The sequence below is a fragment of the Convolutriloba macropyga genome, chromosome 7 (assembly GCF_964194025.1).
Source record: "Convolutriloba macropyga chromosome 7, txConMacr16.3, whole genome shotgun sequence".
Lineage (NCBI taxonomy): Eukaryota > Metazoa > Xenacoelomorpha > Acoela > Convolutidae > Convolutriloba > Convolutriloba macropyga.
In genome coordinates this window covers 4,578,655-4,596,335 of record NC_134474.1, presented here as the reverse complement: position 1 = coordinate 4,596,335, position 17,681 = coordinate 4,578,655, and the positions used below count along the sequence as shown (strand labels likewise).

The 17,681-nt window shown below is 36.3% G+C and overlaps 1 protein-coding gene across 1 annotated transcript in view; it reads left to right on the top strand.

The window, feature by feature from the left end:
• Window positions 1-339: 339 nt before the first annotated feature.
• LOC142342482 (uncharacterized) overlaps window positions 340-17,681 on the top strand; it is an 89,189-nt gene continuing 71,847 nt past the window's right edge. Inside the window, exons 1-4 of the mRNA XM_075393820.1 lie at window positions 340-1,361; window positions 1,437-1,538; window positions 1,607-1,816; window positions 17,652-17,676. Coding sequence (XP_075249935.1) covers window positions 1,283-1,361; window positions 1,437-1,538; window positions 1,607-1,816; window positions 17,652-17,676 — 416 coding nt within the window. The 5' untranslated portion in view covers window positions 340-1,282. The remainder of the gene's footprint in view (window positions 1,362-1,436; window positions 1,539-1,606; window positions 1,817-17,651; window positions 17,677-17,681) is intronic.

Below are 17,681 nucleotides of genomic sequence, written 5' to 3'. Positions count from 1 at the left end.
TTAATTGTATAATTTTCTGCAGAGCCTGTAACTGCTTTTCTCTAGGTTGTTCTTGCATAAAAATTGCGCTAGACTCATACAAAAATTCGCATAGAAGATCTTTTAACTGAGTGGGCCCGCTCAGTCAATGTAAAGCTCCCTAAACCGCTGCAAGATACTGACGAAACCAATTTATCGCCACTCGTTTGAGAGCATTTCGGACAATGTTAGTTTGTTGTTATTGTGCTATAGGTTTGATTATTCGGGTCTTTCTCATTATAGCCCCCCCGAGCTTAGTGGTCACATAACCTATACCCCCCATCATGCAAAATATACCATAATGGGGGCTATAATGGGAAAACTTGATCATTCTATTGAAAAATACTAACGGTTTTCTTTAAAGAAAAAATTGATCTATGACAGCTATGGAAGACCTGACGTGGAAGACACACATCGAAGAACGACTGAAAAAAGCGAACAAAGTACTCTACCTACTTCGACGAAACATAGCTCTTCAACTAAGACAAGAGATCAAGCTCGGACTCTACAAGTCACTAATTTTGCCAGTACTCTTATATGGCTCTGCATGTATAAATCCGAACCGAGGTGAGCTACAACAGCTTGAAAGATTTCAAAAGAAAGTAGTCAAATGGATCCTTGGACAAGTCATGCCGTATCCAAATCAACTGAGACTTCTTAACATACTACCACTACCAATGTTCATGCAACTAAATGACATTCTACTTTTATCGAAATTGACAGAAGACGATAGCTTTTTACCAATGCTGAAACAAAATTCAGAAAAAGGGAGAACATGAATTATTCAAGCCTCCGAAAACCAGAACTGAAAAGGCTAGAAATGATTTCTTTTTCCGTACATGCAGACTAGCAAATCGAATAGAAAAATACATTGAATTTAATACGAAAAAAGGCCTTAAAAATCGAGTTTTAAATTTCATGTGGAAGTTTGTAAACGAGCGATTCGACGAAAATAACATCTGTAGCTTGCATCTATGCTGTGACTGTCAGATCTGCAGAAATAATAGGGCAATTTTCTAAGACGACGACTGGGACGAAAATCCCCTCAGTGAAAACTGTAAATCCCCAACAACAACAACAATTCATTGCTAGGTTGGCATTTTAAATGAGAACCGCACTTAGCTGCAGTCAATACGTAAAAGACAATAATGCTTGTTGAGGCTGTATTTTCCGAGGGTAAAATGACTGATTATTACATAAACCGTGGTCATGCCACTTAAATCCATCTACGACGTCTTCAATTCATCAGTTAATTCAGATTCCAATGTCAATCGCCTCGCGCTTGTCATCTAAAGGTGGAACTACAGGTGGTTTAGATCCAATTGTAAAGGACAAAGAATGCTGTAAGAAAATAGCATCCTCTCTTGCAAAGTTTTTCGAAGGTGTGGATGTCAAGTGCAATGATTTTGATTTCCAAGGTTCTCTGAAACAATTGAAAAACCTTCCAACAGCTCGGCTTGTGCGAGAGATGTACAATTTTTTCTTCCAAGAGCTGCTGGATTTAACTTTGCCTCCAAAATGTAAGAATTCTTTTGTCCTTATGCTAGTATAGTTGCTAAATATTTGTTGAGAGTTGTATCTTTTCCAGCTTCGAATGAGATGATACTCGAGCATCTTAAAACCTTGGACTACCCATACGCAGTGCACAAAAGTTCAATTATGAATCCCAACAATTCTTCATCCTGGCCTTATAATCTGGCAATTCTGGCTTTTCTGAAGCAACTGTACGATCTTGCTCATTACTCCTCTGATGAGGTCGATGATAGCGACTTTTGTATCAACGATCAGCTCAATTCAGGTTTGTATTATTATATATAAGTAAGGCATTGTAATTTCAATAGTGAGAAGAAAATAGCAAGTTTTTTAAATACCTCGCTTCGGTGGTACTTAAAAGGAGACATGAATGGCAGTGCTGTTAAAACAGTGTTGTATTCAAAATGTCCCTTATTTGATTCTTTTTGAATTCTAGAACGTTGTAAATTGTCGAGAATTTAGTGCTGAATGTTGGTCAGTTCGTACTTGAATTTAATCAGACAATTCATACCCACTCGAACTGCACATAGATGTGAGTTTCCACCATGATTTTCAAGATCAACATCCCAGATGTAACTTAGATGAAACAGCTTAAAACCTTGCAGAAAAAAACAATGTCAAAACCAGAATCATTGGAAGACATCGCGCTGTCTATCGAAGAAAACTAGCAATTATACAAATCGAAATCATTCTAAACAAGAAAAATGTTTCGTTAGTATAAACAATTTAAAAAAGAGCAAACGCTACCACCAAAATTGAGATGAGGATCTAGCGAAGCGTCATCAAACGTAGAAAAATACTTCTGCTCTGTTTTTATGCAGTCTTCAGTATATAAAGTAATTGACGATTCGTCGTGCCTTAATAGTTTTGATGGCTCGGAAGATATATGCTATTAAATTAGTAACATAATAAAATGTGTCCGGAAAATCTTCCAGCTGCTTTTCTTTAAAGAAAAATGCAGTGCTGAGCTTGCTAAAAACAGGATCAAAAGCCGAAGTCAAAGGATATCGTCTGGCTACTGTGCAGCATATCGAAGTTGTTCGAAAAGCTGATTTATATTAATTTATCACTCTGCAAAAATTAAGTTCACACTGCTCAATTCCGTTTGACAGGACGGTGTTCTGTTATCCGACAACTTATTTGATATCTCAGCTTTTTTTGAAGCCATCGAAAACAGATCGAAGGCGGTTTCTGTGTTTCTTTTTGAATTTTCTAAAACTTTCGACAAGATAGAACACAGTTCCAGTTCACTTCTTTTCAGGCTATCAAAATTGGGTTAAGTGGACTACTCCTGAAGCTCTTGGAGAGTTACTTAATGAATATACGATAGTTCGTTAAATTGCAAGCTTCTTGTCCAGAGTCCTCAGCTATTACTTCGGGAATCTCACAGGGTTCCATATTATGACCATGTTTTTTCCATATAAAGGGCACCGAACGGTTTTTTTCATTCGACTGTTTACGTGGTTGCTGATGATTTGAAGCTTTTTACCTTGAATATTTTGATGACGACTCTTCAGCTCGACATAACCTAGATTCGATATACCGATGAGTTACGAAAACAACATGAATTTCGATCTTTTAAATAACGAAAACAACATGAAACGTCATTTTACTAGTTCTAATTATGAATTGATTAGTTCATCAATCGTGCAATCTGAAACACCTGTCGACCATCTTGGTGTTATTGTGCAAAACGATTCATCTTGGAGCAGGCACGTCGAGAAATGAACGTTCCAACAAGTTATTCTATTAAATTAAAAGAACTGTGTCAAGCAAACTCACAATTATGGCTAAATTAAACCAAGTGAAGAGTACGCTTATTCTCATCGTCTCTGATGCGTCCAATTGTTACTATCCGGCAAAAAGAGACCATAGGAATTTAGAATCATTCCACTGAAAAGTTACGAAATGTATAATTCCCCATCTACGTTATAAAGAAAGGCTAATGTATCTCAATGGGTTACCTCTTGACTTTTTAGTACTATCCCATCTTTTCATTTTCATTTTAATAGGCTGGCGCAATATTTTATGTATTGATTATTTAGAAATCTCGACATGCGACAAGGTTAAGCAATTTTTTCTCTCTGCCTGAAATAAAACGGGAGGTTCAGCGCTCTAATTTTTTCCCGAGAACAGCTTATCGATCAAATTTGCGTTCAATTTTTTAAAACTGTGTCAACCAATAGGACTAATGTATTGTGTTCAAATTCATCTGGAATTACTTTCACGATTACTTCATCAAATCTGACACTTGCACTTGGACGTTGACTTGCTTATGCAATTGATGTCGCACATCAACGAGAACATTCAGAGTTAACTGAATTAATGGCCTTAAACAGGTAAGTACGAAAGGGAAATGTCCAACATTTTTGAAAATTCTTGTAATATTAATTTTTAATTTTGGAAACTCATTGGATGTATTTGATGATCCAGTATGTATTGGATGTATTTGATGATTATACAGTAAATAGAATATTCACTCAACTGTGAAAAGGGCGTTGTGACAGCAATACATAGACTGTCCATGCAACTACGACCCCGCTTTTAAATCACCCCAATAAGCTAAGGCACTATTGACAATTTTGTTCAAATGCACCTAATGGACTAAATCAACCAAAATAAGCTTCGAAAATAAAAGGTGGCCTATGTCTGTTCGCCCGCTCAAACGTACTCTAGTTAAAAGTACTAAAAATGGGAACGCTGCACTTGCCGAAGTATTGAAACCGAGCATTTTGTAATGAATGAAGTGAACAAGGCAAATTGTACTCCAGCTAGTCGAAAAGAACTTCTTGAAATTGAACTCAGTAGTTTTTGTAAATCTCAACAAGACAGGTTGTGCAAATCTGCGCGTGGCATAGAATGTTCCAACATAGAGTATGAGGGACGAAAATGAGGAGACAAAGTTAAGGAAATGTTGTAAAAGTTGAAATCAGAAAAAAGGTGCTAAAAACAGCCATTCGGAAGTGATGCCCTTGGAAGTAAAATCGGACACCAAGTTTTTCTATTAAATTAAAGGAACTGTGTCAAGCCAACTCACAATTACGGCTGAATTAAACCAAGTGAAAATTACGCTTATTCCCATCGTCTCTGATGCGTCCAATTGTTGCTATCCGTCAAAAAGAAACCACAGGAATTTAGAAACATTCCACAGAAAATTTTCGAAGTTGATAATTCCCCATCTATGTTATAAAGAAAGGATAATATATCTTAAGGGGTTACCTCTTGACTTTTTTAGTACTATCCCATGTTTTCATTTCCTCAAAATTTTTAATAGGCTGGCGCAATATTTTATATACTGATTATTTAGAAATCGTGACATGGTTAAGCAATTTTTTCTCAACTTATTTTTCTCTGCCTAATATAAAACAGCAGTTTCAGCGCTCGAATTTGTTCTCGAGAAGAGCTTATCGATCAAATTTGCGTTCAATTGTTTTAAAACTATGCCAACCAATAGGACTAAAGTATTGTGATCAAATTCATCTGGAATTATTTTCACGATTACTTCATCAAATCTGACACTTGCACTTGGACGTTGACTTGCTTATGCAATTGATGTCGCACATCAACGAGAACATTCAGAGTTAACTGAATTAATGGCCTTAAACTGTAAATACGAAAGGGAGATGTCCAACATTTTTGAAAATTCTTATAATAATAATTTTTAATTTTGGAAACTCATTGGATGTATTTGATGATCCAGTATGTATTGGATGTATTTGATGATCATACAGTAAATAGAATATTCACTCAACTGTGAATAGGGCGTTGTGACAGCAATACACAGACTGTCTATGCAACTACAAACCCGCTTTAAATTCGCCCCAATAAGCTAAGGCACTATTGACAATTTTGTTCGAATGCACCTATTGGACTAAATCAACCAAAATAAGCTTTGAAATTACAGGTGGCCTATATCTGTTCGCCCGCTCAAACGTACTCTAGTTAAAAGTACTAAAAATGGGAGCGCTGCACTTCCCGAAATATAGAAACCAAGCATTTTGTAATGAATGAAGTGAACAAGGCAAATTGTACTCCAGCTAGTCGAAAAGAACTTCTTGAAATTGAACTCAGTAATTTTTGTAAATCTCAACAAGACAGGTTGTGCGAATCTGCGCATGGCATAGAATGTTCCAACATAGAGTATGAGGGACGAAAATGAGGAGACAAAGTTAAGGAAATGATGTGAAAGTTGAAATCAGAAAAAAGGTGCTAAAAACAGCCATTCGGAAGTGATGCCCTTGGAAGTGAAATCGGACACAAAGTTTTTCTATTAAATTTAAGGAACTGTGTCAAGCCAACTCACAATTACGGCTGAATTAAACCAAGTGGTGAGTACGCTTATTCCCATCGTCTCTGATGCGTCCAATTGTTGCTCTCCGTCAAAAAGAGACCACAGGAATTTAGAAACATTCAACAGAAAAGTTACGAAATGATTAATTCTCCATCTGTTATAAAGAAATGCTAATGTATCTCAATGGGTTACCTCTTGACTTTTTTTAGTACTATCCCATCTTTTCTTTTCCTCAGAATTTTTAGTAGGCTTGTGCGATATTTTTTATACAAAAATCAGGAGACAAGTTAAGCAAATGGTGTAAAGTTGAAAGCAGAAAAAAGGTGCTAAAAACAGCCATTCGGTATTGTGTTCAAATTCATCTGGAATTACTTTCACGATTACTTCATCGAATCTGACACTTGCGCTTGGACGTTGACTTGCTTATGCAATTGATGTCGCACATCAATGACAGCTTTCAGAGTTAACTGAATTAATGGCCTTAAATTGTAAATACGAAAGGGAGATGTCCAACATTTTTGAAAATTCTTGTAATAATAGTTTTTAATTTTGGAAACTCATTGGATGTATTTGATGATCCAGTATGCATTGGATGTATTTGATGATCATAAAGTAAATCGAATATTCACTCAACTGTGAAAAGGGCGTTGTGACAGCAATACACAGACTGTCTATGCAACTACAACCCCGCTTTTAATTCGCCCCAATAAGCTAAGGCACTATTGACAATTTTGTTCGAATGCACCTTATGGACTAAATCAACCAAAATAAGCTTCGAAATTACAGGTTGCCTTTGTCTGTCCTGCCGCTAAACCGTACTCTAGTTAAAAGTACTAAAAATGGGCACGCTGCACTTGCCGAAGTATAGAAACCGAGCATTTTATAATGAATGAAGTGAACAAGGCAAATTGTACTCCAGCTAGTCGAAAAGAACTTCTTGAAATTGAACTCAGCAATATTTGTAATACTCAACAAGACAGGTTGTGCGAATCTGCGCGTGGCATAGAATGTTCCAACATAGAGTATGAGGGACGAAAATGAGGAGACAAAGTTAAGGAAATGGTGTAAAAGTTGAAATCAGAAAAAAAAGGTGCTAAAAACAGCCATTCGGAAGTGATGCCCTTGGAAGTAAAATCGGACACCAAGTTTTTCTATTAAATTAAAGGAACGGTGTCAAGCCAACTCACAATTACGGCTGAATTAAACCAAGTGGCGAGTACGTTTATTCCCATCGTCTCTGATGCGTCCAATTGTTGCTCTCCGTCAAAAAGAGACCACAGGAATTTAGAAACATTCAACAGAAAAGTTACCAATTGATTAATTCTCCATCTGTTATAAAGAAATGCTAATGTATCTCAATGGGTTACCTCTTGACTTTTTTAGTACTATCCCATCTTTTCTTTTCCTCAGAATTTTTAATAGGCTGGCGCAATATTTTACATACTGATTATTAAGAAATCTTGACATGGTTAAGCATTTTTTTCTCAATTTATTTTTCTCTGCCTAAAATAAAACGGGAGGGTCAGCGCTCGAATTTTTCCCCGAGAACAGCTTATCGATCAAGTTTGCGTTCAATTTTTCAAAAGCTTTCAACCAATAGGACTAAAGTATTGTGTTCAAATTCATCTGGAATTACTTTCACGATTACTTCATCGAATCTGACACTTGCACTTGGACGTTGATCTGCTTATGCAATTGATGTCGCACATCAACGACAACTTTCAGAGTTAACTGAATTAATGGCCTTAAATTGTAAATACGAAAGGGAGACGCCCCACATTATGAATTGATGGCCTTAAACTGTAAATACGAAAAGGAGATGTCCCACATTGTTGTGAAAACTTTCGTAATTAATACTTTTTTTTGGAAACTCATTGGATGTATTTGATCATGCAATATGTAATTGATCTAGTTGATGATCATACAGTAATTAGAATATTCACTCCGACTGTGAAAAGGGCATTGTGACAGCAATACACAGACTGTCCATGCAACTAAAACCCCGCTTTTAAATCACCCCAATAAGCTAAGGTACTATTGACAATTTTGTTCGAATGCACCTTATAGACTAAATCAACCAAAATAAGCTTCGAAATTACAGGTTGCCTATGTCTGTCCGGTCGCTAAACCGTACTCTAAGTAAAAGTACTAAAAATGGGCACGCTGCACTTGCCGGAGGATAGAAACCGAGCATTTTGTAATGAATGAAGTGAACAAGGCAAATTGTACTCCAGCTAGCCGCACATCAACGAGAACATTCAGAATTAACTGAGTTAATGGCCTTAAACTGTAAATACGAAAGGGAGATGCCCAACATTTTTGAAAATTCTTGTAATAATAATTATTAATTTTGGAAACTCATTGGATGTATTTGATGATACAGTATGTATTGGATGTATTTGATGATCATACAGTAATTAGAATATTCACTCCAACTGTGAAAGGGGCTTTGTGACAGCAGTACACAGACTGTCCATGCAACTACGACCCCGCTTTTAAATCACCCCAATAAGCTAAGGCTTTATTGACAATTTTGTTCGAATGCACCTAATGGACTAAATCAATCAAAATAAGCTTCGATATTACTGATTGGCTATGTCTGTCCGTCCGCTCAACCGTACTCTAGTTGAAAGTACTAAAAACGGGAACGCTGCACTTGCCGAAGTATAGAAAACGAGCATTTTGTAATGAATGAAGTGAACAAGGCAAATTGTAGTCCAGCTAGTCCAAAATTAACTTCTTGAAATTGAACTCAGCAATGTATGTAAATCTCCACAAGACAGTTCGAATCTGCGCGTGGCATGGAAAGTTCCAATATAGACCATGAAGGAGGAAAATTAGAAGACAAAGTTAAGGAAATGGTGTAAAAGTTGAAAGCAGAAAAAAGGTGCTAAAAACAGCCATTCGGAAGTGATGCCCTCGGAGGTGAACTAGGACACCAAATTTCTAATAAATTAAAGGAACTGTGTCGAGCAAACTCACAATTACGGGTAAATTAAACCAAGTGAAGAGTAGGTTTATTCCCATCGTCTCTGATGCGTCCAATTGTTGCCATCCGTCAAAAAGAGACCACAGGAATTTAGAAACATTCCACAGAAAAGTTACGAAATGGATAATTCGCCATCTATGTTATAAAGAAAGGCTAATGTATCTCAATGGGTTACCTCTTGAATTTTTTAGTACTATCGCATCTTTTCATTTTCTCAAAATTTTTAATAGGCTGGCGCAATATTTTATATACTGATTATTTAGAAATCTTGACATGGTTAAGCAATTTTTTCAACTTATTTTTCTATTCCTAAAATAAACAGGAGTTTCAGCGCTAGAATTTTTTCCCGAGAAGAGCTTATCGATCAAATTTGCGTTCAATTGTTTTAAAACTATGCCAACCAATAGGACTAAAGTATTGTGTTCAAATTCATCTGGAATTATTTTCACGATTACTTCATCAAATCTGTCACTTGCACTTGGACGTTGACTTGCTTATGCAATTGATGTCGCACATCAACGAGAACATTCAGAGTTAACTGAATTAATGGCCTTAAACAGGTAAATACGAAAGGGAGATGTCCAACATTTTTGAAAATTCTTGTAATAATAATTATTAATTTTGGAAACTCATTGGATGTATTTGACGATACAGTATGTATTGGATGTATTTGATGATCATACAGTAATTAGAATATTCACTCCAACTGTGAAAAGGGCTTTGTGACAGCAATACACAGACTGTCCATGCAACTACGACCCCGCTTTTAAATCACCCCAATAAGCCAAGGCACTATTGACAATTTTGTTCGAATGCACCTAATGGACTTAATCAGTCAAAAAAAGCTTCGATATTACTGATTGCCTATGTCTGTCCGTCCGCTCAACCGTACTCTAGTTAAAAGTACTAAAAACGGGAACGCTGCACTTGCCGAAGTATAGAAACCGAGCATTTTGTAATGAATGAAGTGAACAAGGCAAATTGTAGTCCAGCTAGTCCAAAATAACTTCTTGAAATTGAACTCAGCAATGTATGTAAATCTCCACAAGACAGGTCGAATCTGCGCGTGGCATGGAAAATTCCAATATAGACCATGAAGGAGGAAAAATGGAAGACAAAGTTAAGGAAATGGTGTAAAAGTTGAAAGCAGGAAAAAGGTGCTAAAAACAGCCATTCGGAAGTGATGCCCTCGGAGGTGAACTAGGACACCAAATTTTTCTAATAAATTAAAGGAACTGTGTTGAGCAAACTCACAATTACGGGTAAATTAAACCAAGTGAAGAGTAGGTTTATTCCCATCGTCTCTGATGCGTCGAATTGTTGCCATCCGTCAAAAAGAGACCACAGGAATTTAGAAACATTCCACAGAAAAGTTACGAAATGGATAATTCGCCATCTATGTTATAAAGAAAGGTTAATGTATCTCAATGGGTTACCTCTTGAATTTTTTAGTACTATCGCATCTTTTCATTTTCTCAAAATTTTTAGTAGGCTTGTGCGATATTTTTTATACAAAAATCAGGAGACAAGTTAAGCAAATGGTGTAAAGTTGAAAGCAGAAAAAAGGTGCTAAAAACAGCCATTCGGTATTGTGTTCAAATTCATCTGGAATTATTTTCACGATTACTTCATCAAATCTGACACTTGCACTTGGACGTTGACTTGCTTATGCAATTGATGTTGCACATCAACAAGAACATTCAGAGTTAACTGAATTAATGGACTTAAACTGTAAATACGAAAGGGAGATGTCCCACATTTTTGAAAATTCTTTTAAAAATAATTATTAATTTTGGAAACTCATTGGATGTATTTGATGATCCAGTATGTATTGGATGTATTTGATGATTATACAGTAAATAGAATATTCACTCAAATGTGAAAAGGGCGTTGTGACAGCAATACATAGACTGTCTATGCAACTACAACCCCGCTTTTATTTCGCCCCAATAAGCTAAGGCACTATTGACTAAATCAATCAAAATAACCTTTGAAATTACAGGTTGCCTATGTCTGTCCGTCCGCTCAACCGTACTCTAGTTAAAAGTACTAAAAATGAGAACGCTGCAGTTGCCGAAGTATAGAAACCGAGCATTTTGCAATGAATACAGTGAACAAGGCAAATTGTATTCCAGCTAGTCCAAAATAACTTCTTGAAATTGAACTCAGCAATGTATGTAAATCTCCACAAGACAGGTCGAATCTGCGCGTGGCATGGAAAATTCCAATATAGACCATGAAGGAGGAAAATTAGAAGACAAAGTTAAGCAAATGGTGTAAAAGTTGAAAGCAAAAAGGTGCTAAAAACAGCCATTCGGAAGTGATGCCCTCGGAGGTGAACTAGGACACCAAATTTTTCTAATAAATTAAAGAAACTGTGTCGAGCAAACTCACAATTACGGGTAAATTAAACCAAGTGATGAGTAGGTTTATTCCCATCGTCTCTGATGCGTCCAATTGTTGCCATCCGTCAAAAAGAGACCACAGGAATTTAGAAACATTCCACAGAAAAGTTACGAAATGATTGATTCTCCATCTGTTATAAAGAAATGCTAATGTATCTCAATGGGTTACCTCTTGACTTTTTTAGTACTATCCCATTTTTTCTTTTCCTCAGAATTTTTAATAGGCTGGTGCAATATTTTACATACTGATTATTTAGAAATCTTGACATGGTTAAGCAATTTTTTCTCAATTTATTTTTCTCTGCCTAAAATAAAACGGGAGGGTCAGCGCTCGAATTTTTTCCCGAGAACAGCTTATCGATCAAATTTGCGTTCAATTTTAAAATTTTCAACCAATAGGACTAAAGTATTGTGGTCAAATTCATCTGGAATTACTTTCACGATTACTTCATCGAATCTGACACTTGCACTTGGACGTTGATCTGCTTATGCAATTGATGTCGCACATCAACGACAGCTTTCAGAGTTAACTGAATTAATGGCCTTAAATTGTAAATACGAAAGGGAGATGCCCCACATTATGAATTGATGGCCTTAAACTGTAAATACGAAAGGGAGATGTCCCACATTTTTGTGAAAACTTTTGTAATAATTTTTATAATTTTTGGAATTTCATATGACAGCAATACACAGACTGTCCATGCAACTCCAACCCCGCTTTTAAATCACCCCAATAAGCTAAGTCACTATTGACAATTTTGGTCGAATGCACCTTATGGACTGAATCAACCAAAATAAGCTTAGAAATTACAGGTTGCCTATGTCTGCCCGGCCGCTCAACCGTACTCTAGTTAAAAGTACTAAAAATGGGAACGCTGCACTTGCCGAAGTATAGAAACCGAGCATTTTGTAATGAATGAAGTGAACAAGGCAAATTGTACTCCAGCTAGTCGAAAAGAACTTCTTGAATTTGAACTCAGCAATATATCTAAATCTCAACAAGACACAGGTCGAATCTGCGCGTGGCATAGAAAGTTTCAACATAGACCATGGAGGACGAAAATCAGGAGACAAAGTTAAGGAAATGGTATAAAAGTTGAAATCAGAAAAAAGGTGCTAAAAACAGCCATTTGGAAGTGATGCCATTCGGAAGTGAACTTGGACACCAATTTTTTCTACTAAATTAAAGGAATTGTGTCAAGCCAACTCACAATTACGGCTGAATTAAACCAAGTGGTGAGTACGCTTATTCCCATCGTCTCTGATGTGTCCAATTGTTGCTATCCGTCAAAAAGAGACCACAGGAATTTAGAAACATTCCACAGAAAAGTTACGAAATGGATAATTCCTCATCTATGTTATAAAGAAAGGTTAGTACTGTCCCATCTTTTCATTTTCTAAAAATTTTCAATAGGCTGGCGCAATAATTTATATACTGATTATTTAGAAATCTTGACATGGTTAAGCAATTTTTTCTCAATTTATTTTTCTCTGCCTAAAATAAAACGGGAGGGTCAGCGCTCGAATTTTTGCCCGAGAACAGCTTATCGCTCAACTTTGTGATCAGTTTTTCTAAAGCTATCTTGGACGTTGATCTGCTTATGCAATTGATGTCGCACATCAACGAGAACTTTCAGAGTCTACTGAATTAATGGCCTTAAAGTGTAAATACGAAAGGGAGATGTCCCACATTTTTGTGAAAATTCCCGTAATAATAATAATATTGTTTTTGGAAACTCATTGGATGTATTTGATGATCCAGTTTGTATTGGATGTGTTTGATGATCATACAGTAATTAGAATATTCACTCCGACTGTGAAAAGGGCATTGTGACAGCAATACACAGACTGTCCATGCAACTACAACCCGCTTTTAAATCACCCCAATAAGCTAAGGCACTATTGACAATTTTGTTCGAATGCACCTTATGGACTAAATCAACCAAAATAAGCTTCGAAATTACAGGTTGCCGATGTCTGTCCGGCCGCTCAACCGTACTCTAGTTAAAAGTACTAAAAATGGGAACGCTGCACTTGCCGAAGTATAGAAACCGAGCTTTTTGTAATGAATGAAGTGAACAAGGCAAATTGTTGTCCAGCTAGTCCAAAATAACTTCTTGAAATTGAACTCAGCAATGTATGTAAATCTCCACAAGACAGGTCGAATCTGCGCGTGGCATGGAAAATTCCAATATAGACCATGAAGGAGGAAAATTAGAAGACAAAGTTAAGCAAATGGTGTAAAAGTTGAAAGCAAAAAGGTGCTAAAAACAGCCATTCGGAAGTGATGCCCTCGGAAGTGAACTCGGACACCAAGTTTTTCTAATAAATTAAAGGAACTCTGTCAAGCAAAGTCACAATTACGGGTAAATTAAACCGAGTCAAGAGTACGTTTTTTCCCATCGTCTCTGATGCGTCCAATTGTTGCCATCGGTCAAAAAGAGACCACAGGAATTTAGGAACATTCCACAGAAAAGTTACAAAATGGATTATTCCCCATCTATGTTATAAAGAAAGGTTAGTACTGTCCCATCTTTTCATTTTCTCAAAATTTTCAATAGGCTGGCGCAATAATTTATATACTGATTATTTAGAAATCTTGACATGGTTAAGCAATTTTTTCTCAATTTATTTTTCTCTGCCTAAAATAAAACGGGAGGGTCAGCGCTCGAATTTTTGCCCGAGAACAGCTTATCGCTCAACTTTGTGATCAGTTTTTCTAAAGCTATCTTGGACGTTGATCTGCTTATGCAATTGATGTCGCACATCAACGAGAACTTTCAGAGTCAACTGAATTAATGGCCTTAAAGTGTAAATACGAAAGGGAGATGTCCCACATTTTTGTGAAAATTCCCGTAATAATAATAATATTGTTTTTGGAAACTCATTGGATGTATTTGATGATCCAGTTTGTATTGGATGTATTTGATGATCATACAGTAATTAGAATATTCACTCCGACTGTGAAAAGGGCATTGTGACAGCAATACACAGACTGTCCATGCAACTACAACCCGCTTTTAAATCACCCCAATGAGCTAAGGCACTATTGACAATTTTGTTCGAATGCACCTTATGGACTAAATCAACCAAAATAAGCTTCGAAATTACAGGTTGCCGATGTCTGTCCGGCCGCTCAACCGTACTCTAGTTAAAAGTACTAAAAATGGGAACGCTGCACTTGCCGAAGTATAGAAACCGAGCTTTTTGTAATGAATGAAGTGAACAAGGCAAATTGTTGTCCAGCTAGTCCAAAATAACTTCTTGAAATTGAACTCAGCAATGTATGTAAATCTCCACAAGACAGGTCGAATCTGCGCGTGGCATGGAAAATTCCAATATAGACCATGAAGGAGGAAAATTAGAAGACAAAGTTAAGCAAATGGTGTAAAAGTTGAAAGCAAAAAGGTGCTAAAAACAGCCATTCGGAAGAGTGATGCCCTCGGAAGTGAACTCGGACACCAAGTTTTTCTAATAAATTAAAGGAACTCTGTCAAGCAAACTCACAATTACGGGTAAATTAAACCGAGTGAAGAGTACGTTTTTTTCCCATCGTCTCTGATGCGTCCAATCGTTGCCATCCGTCAAAAAGAGACCACAGGAATTTAGGAACATTCCACAGAAAAGTTACAAAATGGATAATTCCCCATCTATGTTATAAAGAAAGGTTAGTACTGTCCCATCTTTTCATTTTCTCAAAATTTTCAATAGGCTGGCGCAATATTTTATATACTGATTATTTAGAAATCTTGACATGGTTAAGCAATTTTTTCTCAATTTATTTTTCCCTGCCTAAAATAAAACGGGAGGGTCAGCGCTCGAATTTTTGCCCCAGAACAGCTTATCGCTCAACTTTGTGTTCAATTTTTCTAAAGCTATCTTGGACGTTGATCTGCTTATGCAATTGATGTCGCACATCAACGAGAACTTTCAGAGTCAACTGAATTCATGGCCTTAAAGTGTAAATACGAAAGGGAGATGTCCCACATTTTTGTGAAAATTCCCGTAATAATAATAATATTGTTTTTGGAAACTCATTGATGTATTTGATGATCCAGTTTGTATTGGATGTATTTGATGATCATACAGTAATTAGAATATTCACTCCAACTGTGAAAAGGGCATTGTGACAGCAATACACAGACTGTCCATGCAACTACGACCCCGCTTTTAAATCACCCCAATAAGCTAAGGCACTATTGACAATTTTGTTCGAATGCACCTAATGGACTAAATCAACCAAAATATGCTTCGAAATTACAGGTTGCCTATGTCTGTCCGTCCGCTCAACCGTACTCTAGTTAAAAGTACTAAAAATGGGAACGCTGCACTTGCCGAAGTATAGAAACCGAGCATTTTGTAATGAATGAAGTGAACAAGGCAAATTGTAGTCCAGCTAGTCCAACATAACTTCTTGAAATTGAACTCAGCAATGTATGTAAGTCTCCACAAGACAAGTCGAATCTGCGCGTGGCATGGAAATTTCCAATATAGACCATGAAGGAGGAAAATTAGAAGACAAAGTTAAGCAAATGGTGTAAAAGTTGAAAGCAGAAAAAAGGTGCTAAAAACAGCCATTTGGAAGTGATGCCACTCGGAAGTGAACTTGGACACCGATTTTTTCTACTAAATTAAAGGAATTGTGTCAAGCAAACTCACAATTATGGCTGAATTAAACCAAGTGAAGAGTACGCTTATTCCCATTGTCTCTGATGCGTCCCATTGTTGCTATCCGTCAAAAAGAGACCACAGGAATTTAGAAACATTCCACAGAAAAGTTACGAAATGGATATTTCCCCATCTGTTATAAAGAAAGGCTAATTTATCTCAATGGGTTACCTCTTGACTCTTTTAGTACTATCCCATCTTTTCATTTTCTCAAAATTTTTAATAGGCTGGTGCGATATTTGATATACTGATTAAAAGTACTAAAAATGGGAAAGCTGCACTTGCCAGAGGATGGAAACTGAGCATTTTTTAATAATGAACTGAACAAGGCAAGTTGTACTCAAGCTATTCGAAAAGAACTTCCGGAAATTGATCAGCAATATTTGTTAATCTCAACAATACAGAAATTGCGATTTTGCGCGTGGCATAGAAAGTTCCAACATAGACCAAGGTTGAAAGCAGAAAAAAGGTGCTAAAAACAGCCATTCGGAAGTGAGATTTAAATAACAGTAGGATATAATTCACAGCTATCCTTTTTTAAGTTATTGCTGTTCTGTTTTGCAATTTTCCGAAGCATTTTCAAGATTTGTCAAGCTTGGTTTAAGGCAGTTCAAGTCAATTTAAGGTAACTATTCGCTAAGTGGAAACTGCGGTAACGAACGGTTATATGACAACTAACTTTTAGGCTAAATTGAAATAGGATAAAAAAGAAGAAAATCAAGGCAAAAAAGACAAGAACTGTCAATTATTGATAAATTAGCGAAGTTACTTGAATGTTGCAAAAAATTTTCTGCATTCAAGTCCTAGACGCCAGTTTTCTTTTAATGAATGCTATTTGGCATTTGATATGCAGACCGAGATAAATCTTTCTTTACATAAGACAAAATAGACACGTTAAATTCTGCTAATAGCTCTTGAATTTAATGTCAAAAACCGATTTCTTTTGCAAAAGACATTAAAATAAGTAATCTACAGGACGCGAAAGCGTTGCATAAGATAGGCGAAAAGCCGCCATAAACATTTGGCAAAATTACTTGAATTTTGGTATAATAACTATTGGCATTGATTTCTGAAAAAGCAACTCATCTTGCGAAGGGCTTTGAAATATGTAATCTGCAGTCTAAGAAAAACTGCATAAAGTTGGCCAAAGTACTCGAATTTTGTTATTAAATTTTGGCATGAAGATCTTAAAAACTAACTTCATCCTGCAAAAAGCGGCAAAATAATTAATCTGGAGGCTGAGATAAGCTTTGCATAACATTTGAGATGAAATAGCAATAATTACGAAAGCTGACCGAAAACTTGAACACGTGGGAAAATTAACCAGAAAGTTCTTAATTCATTGATTTCGAGAAAGTTTTTAACGATAGAGTTTCCATAGTTCTCGTTTGATTGTTTTAAATTCCATTATTTTATTCTCTCGCAAACCGCTAAGAAAATAAGGACGAATGAAAGAAACCACGCATAACAAATATGAGACAAAAATAATTTGTCGGGTTTCTTTAATATTTGTAAGTTGCAATTTCTTCAGAGACACCTTTAGACTTTTGAAGTTTTCTCGTCGCCCATCTCAGAAGGCATTGTACGTGTTTAACTTTTTTATTTTTTGGTTTGTATCTGTTTTAATATAGGATAGGTGGCGCCTGACAAAATTTTGTCAAGAAAGGAAGCTTTCTAAGCAGATGTAATAAAAGCATTGATGATCTTTTTGTTGTTTTTGACTCGTAATTTTTTTGCATTTTTGTAGGTTTTGATTTCGACATTGACGAGCAGTTGA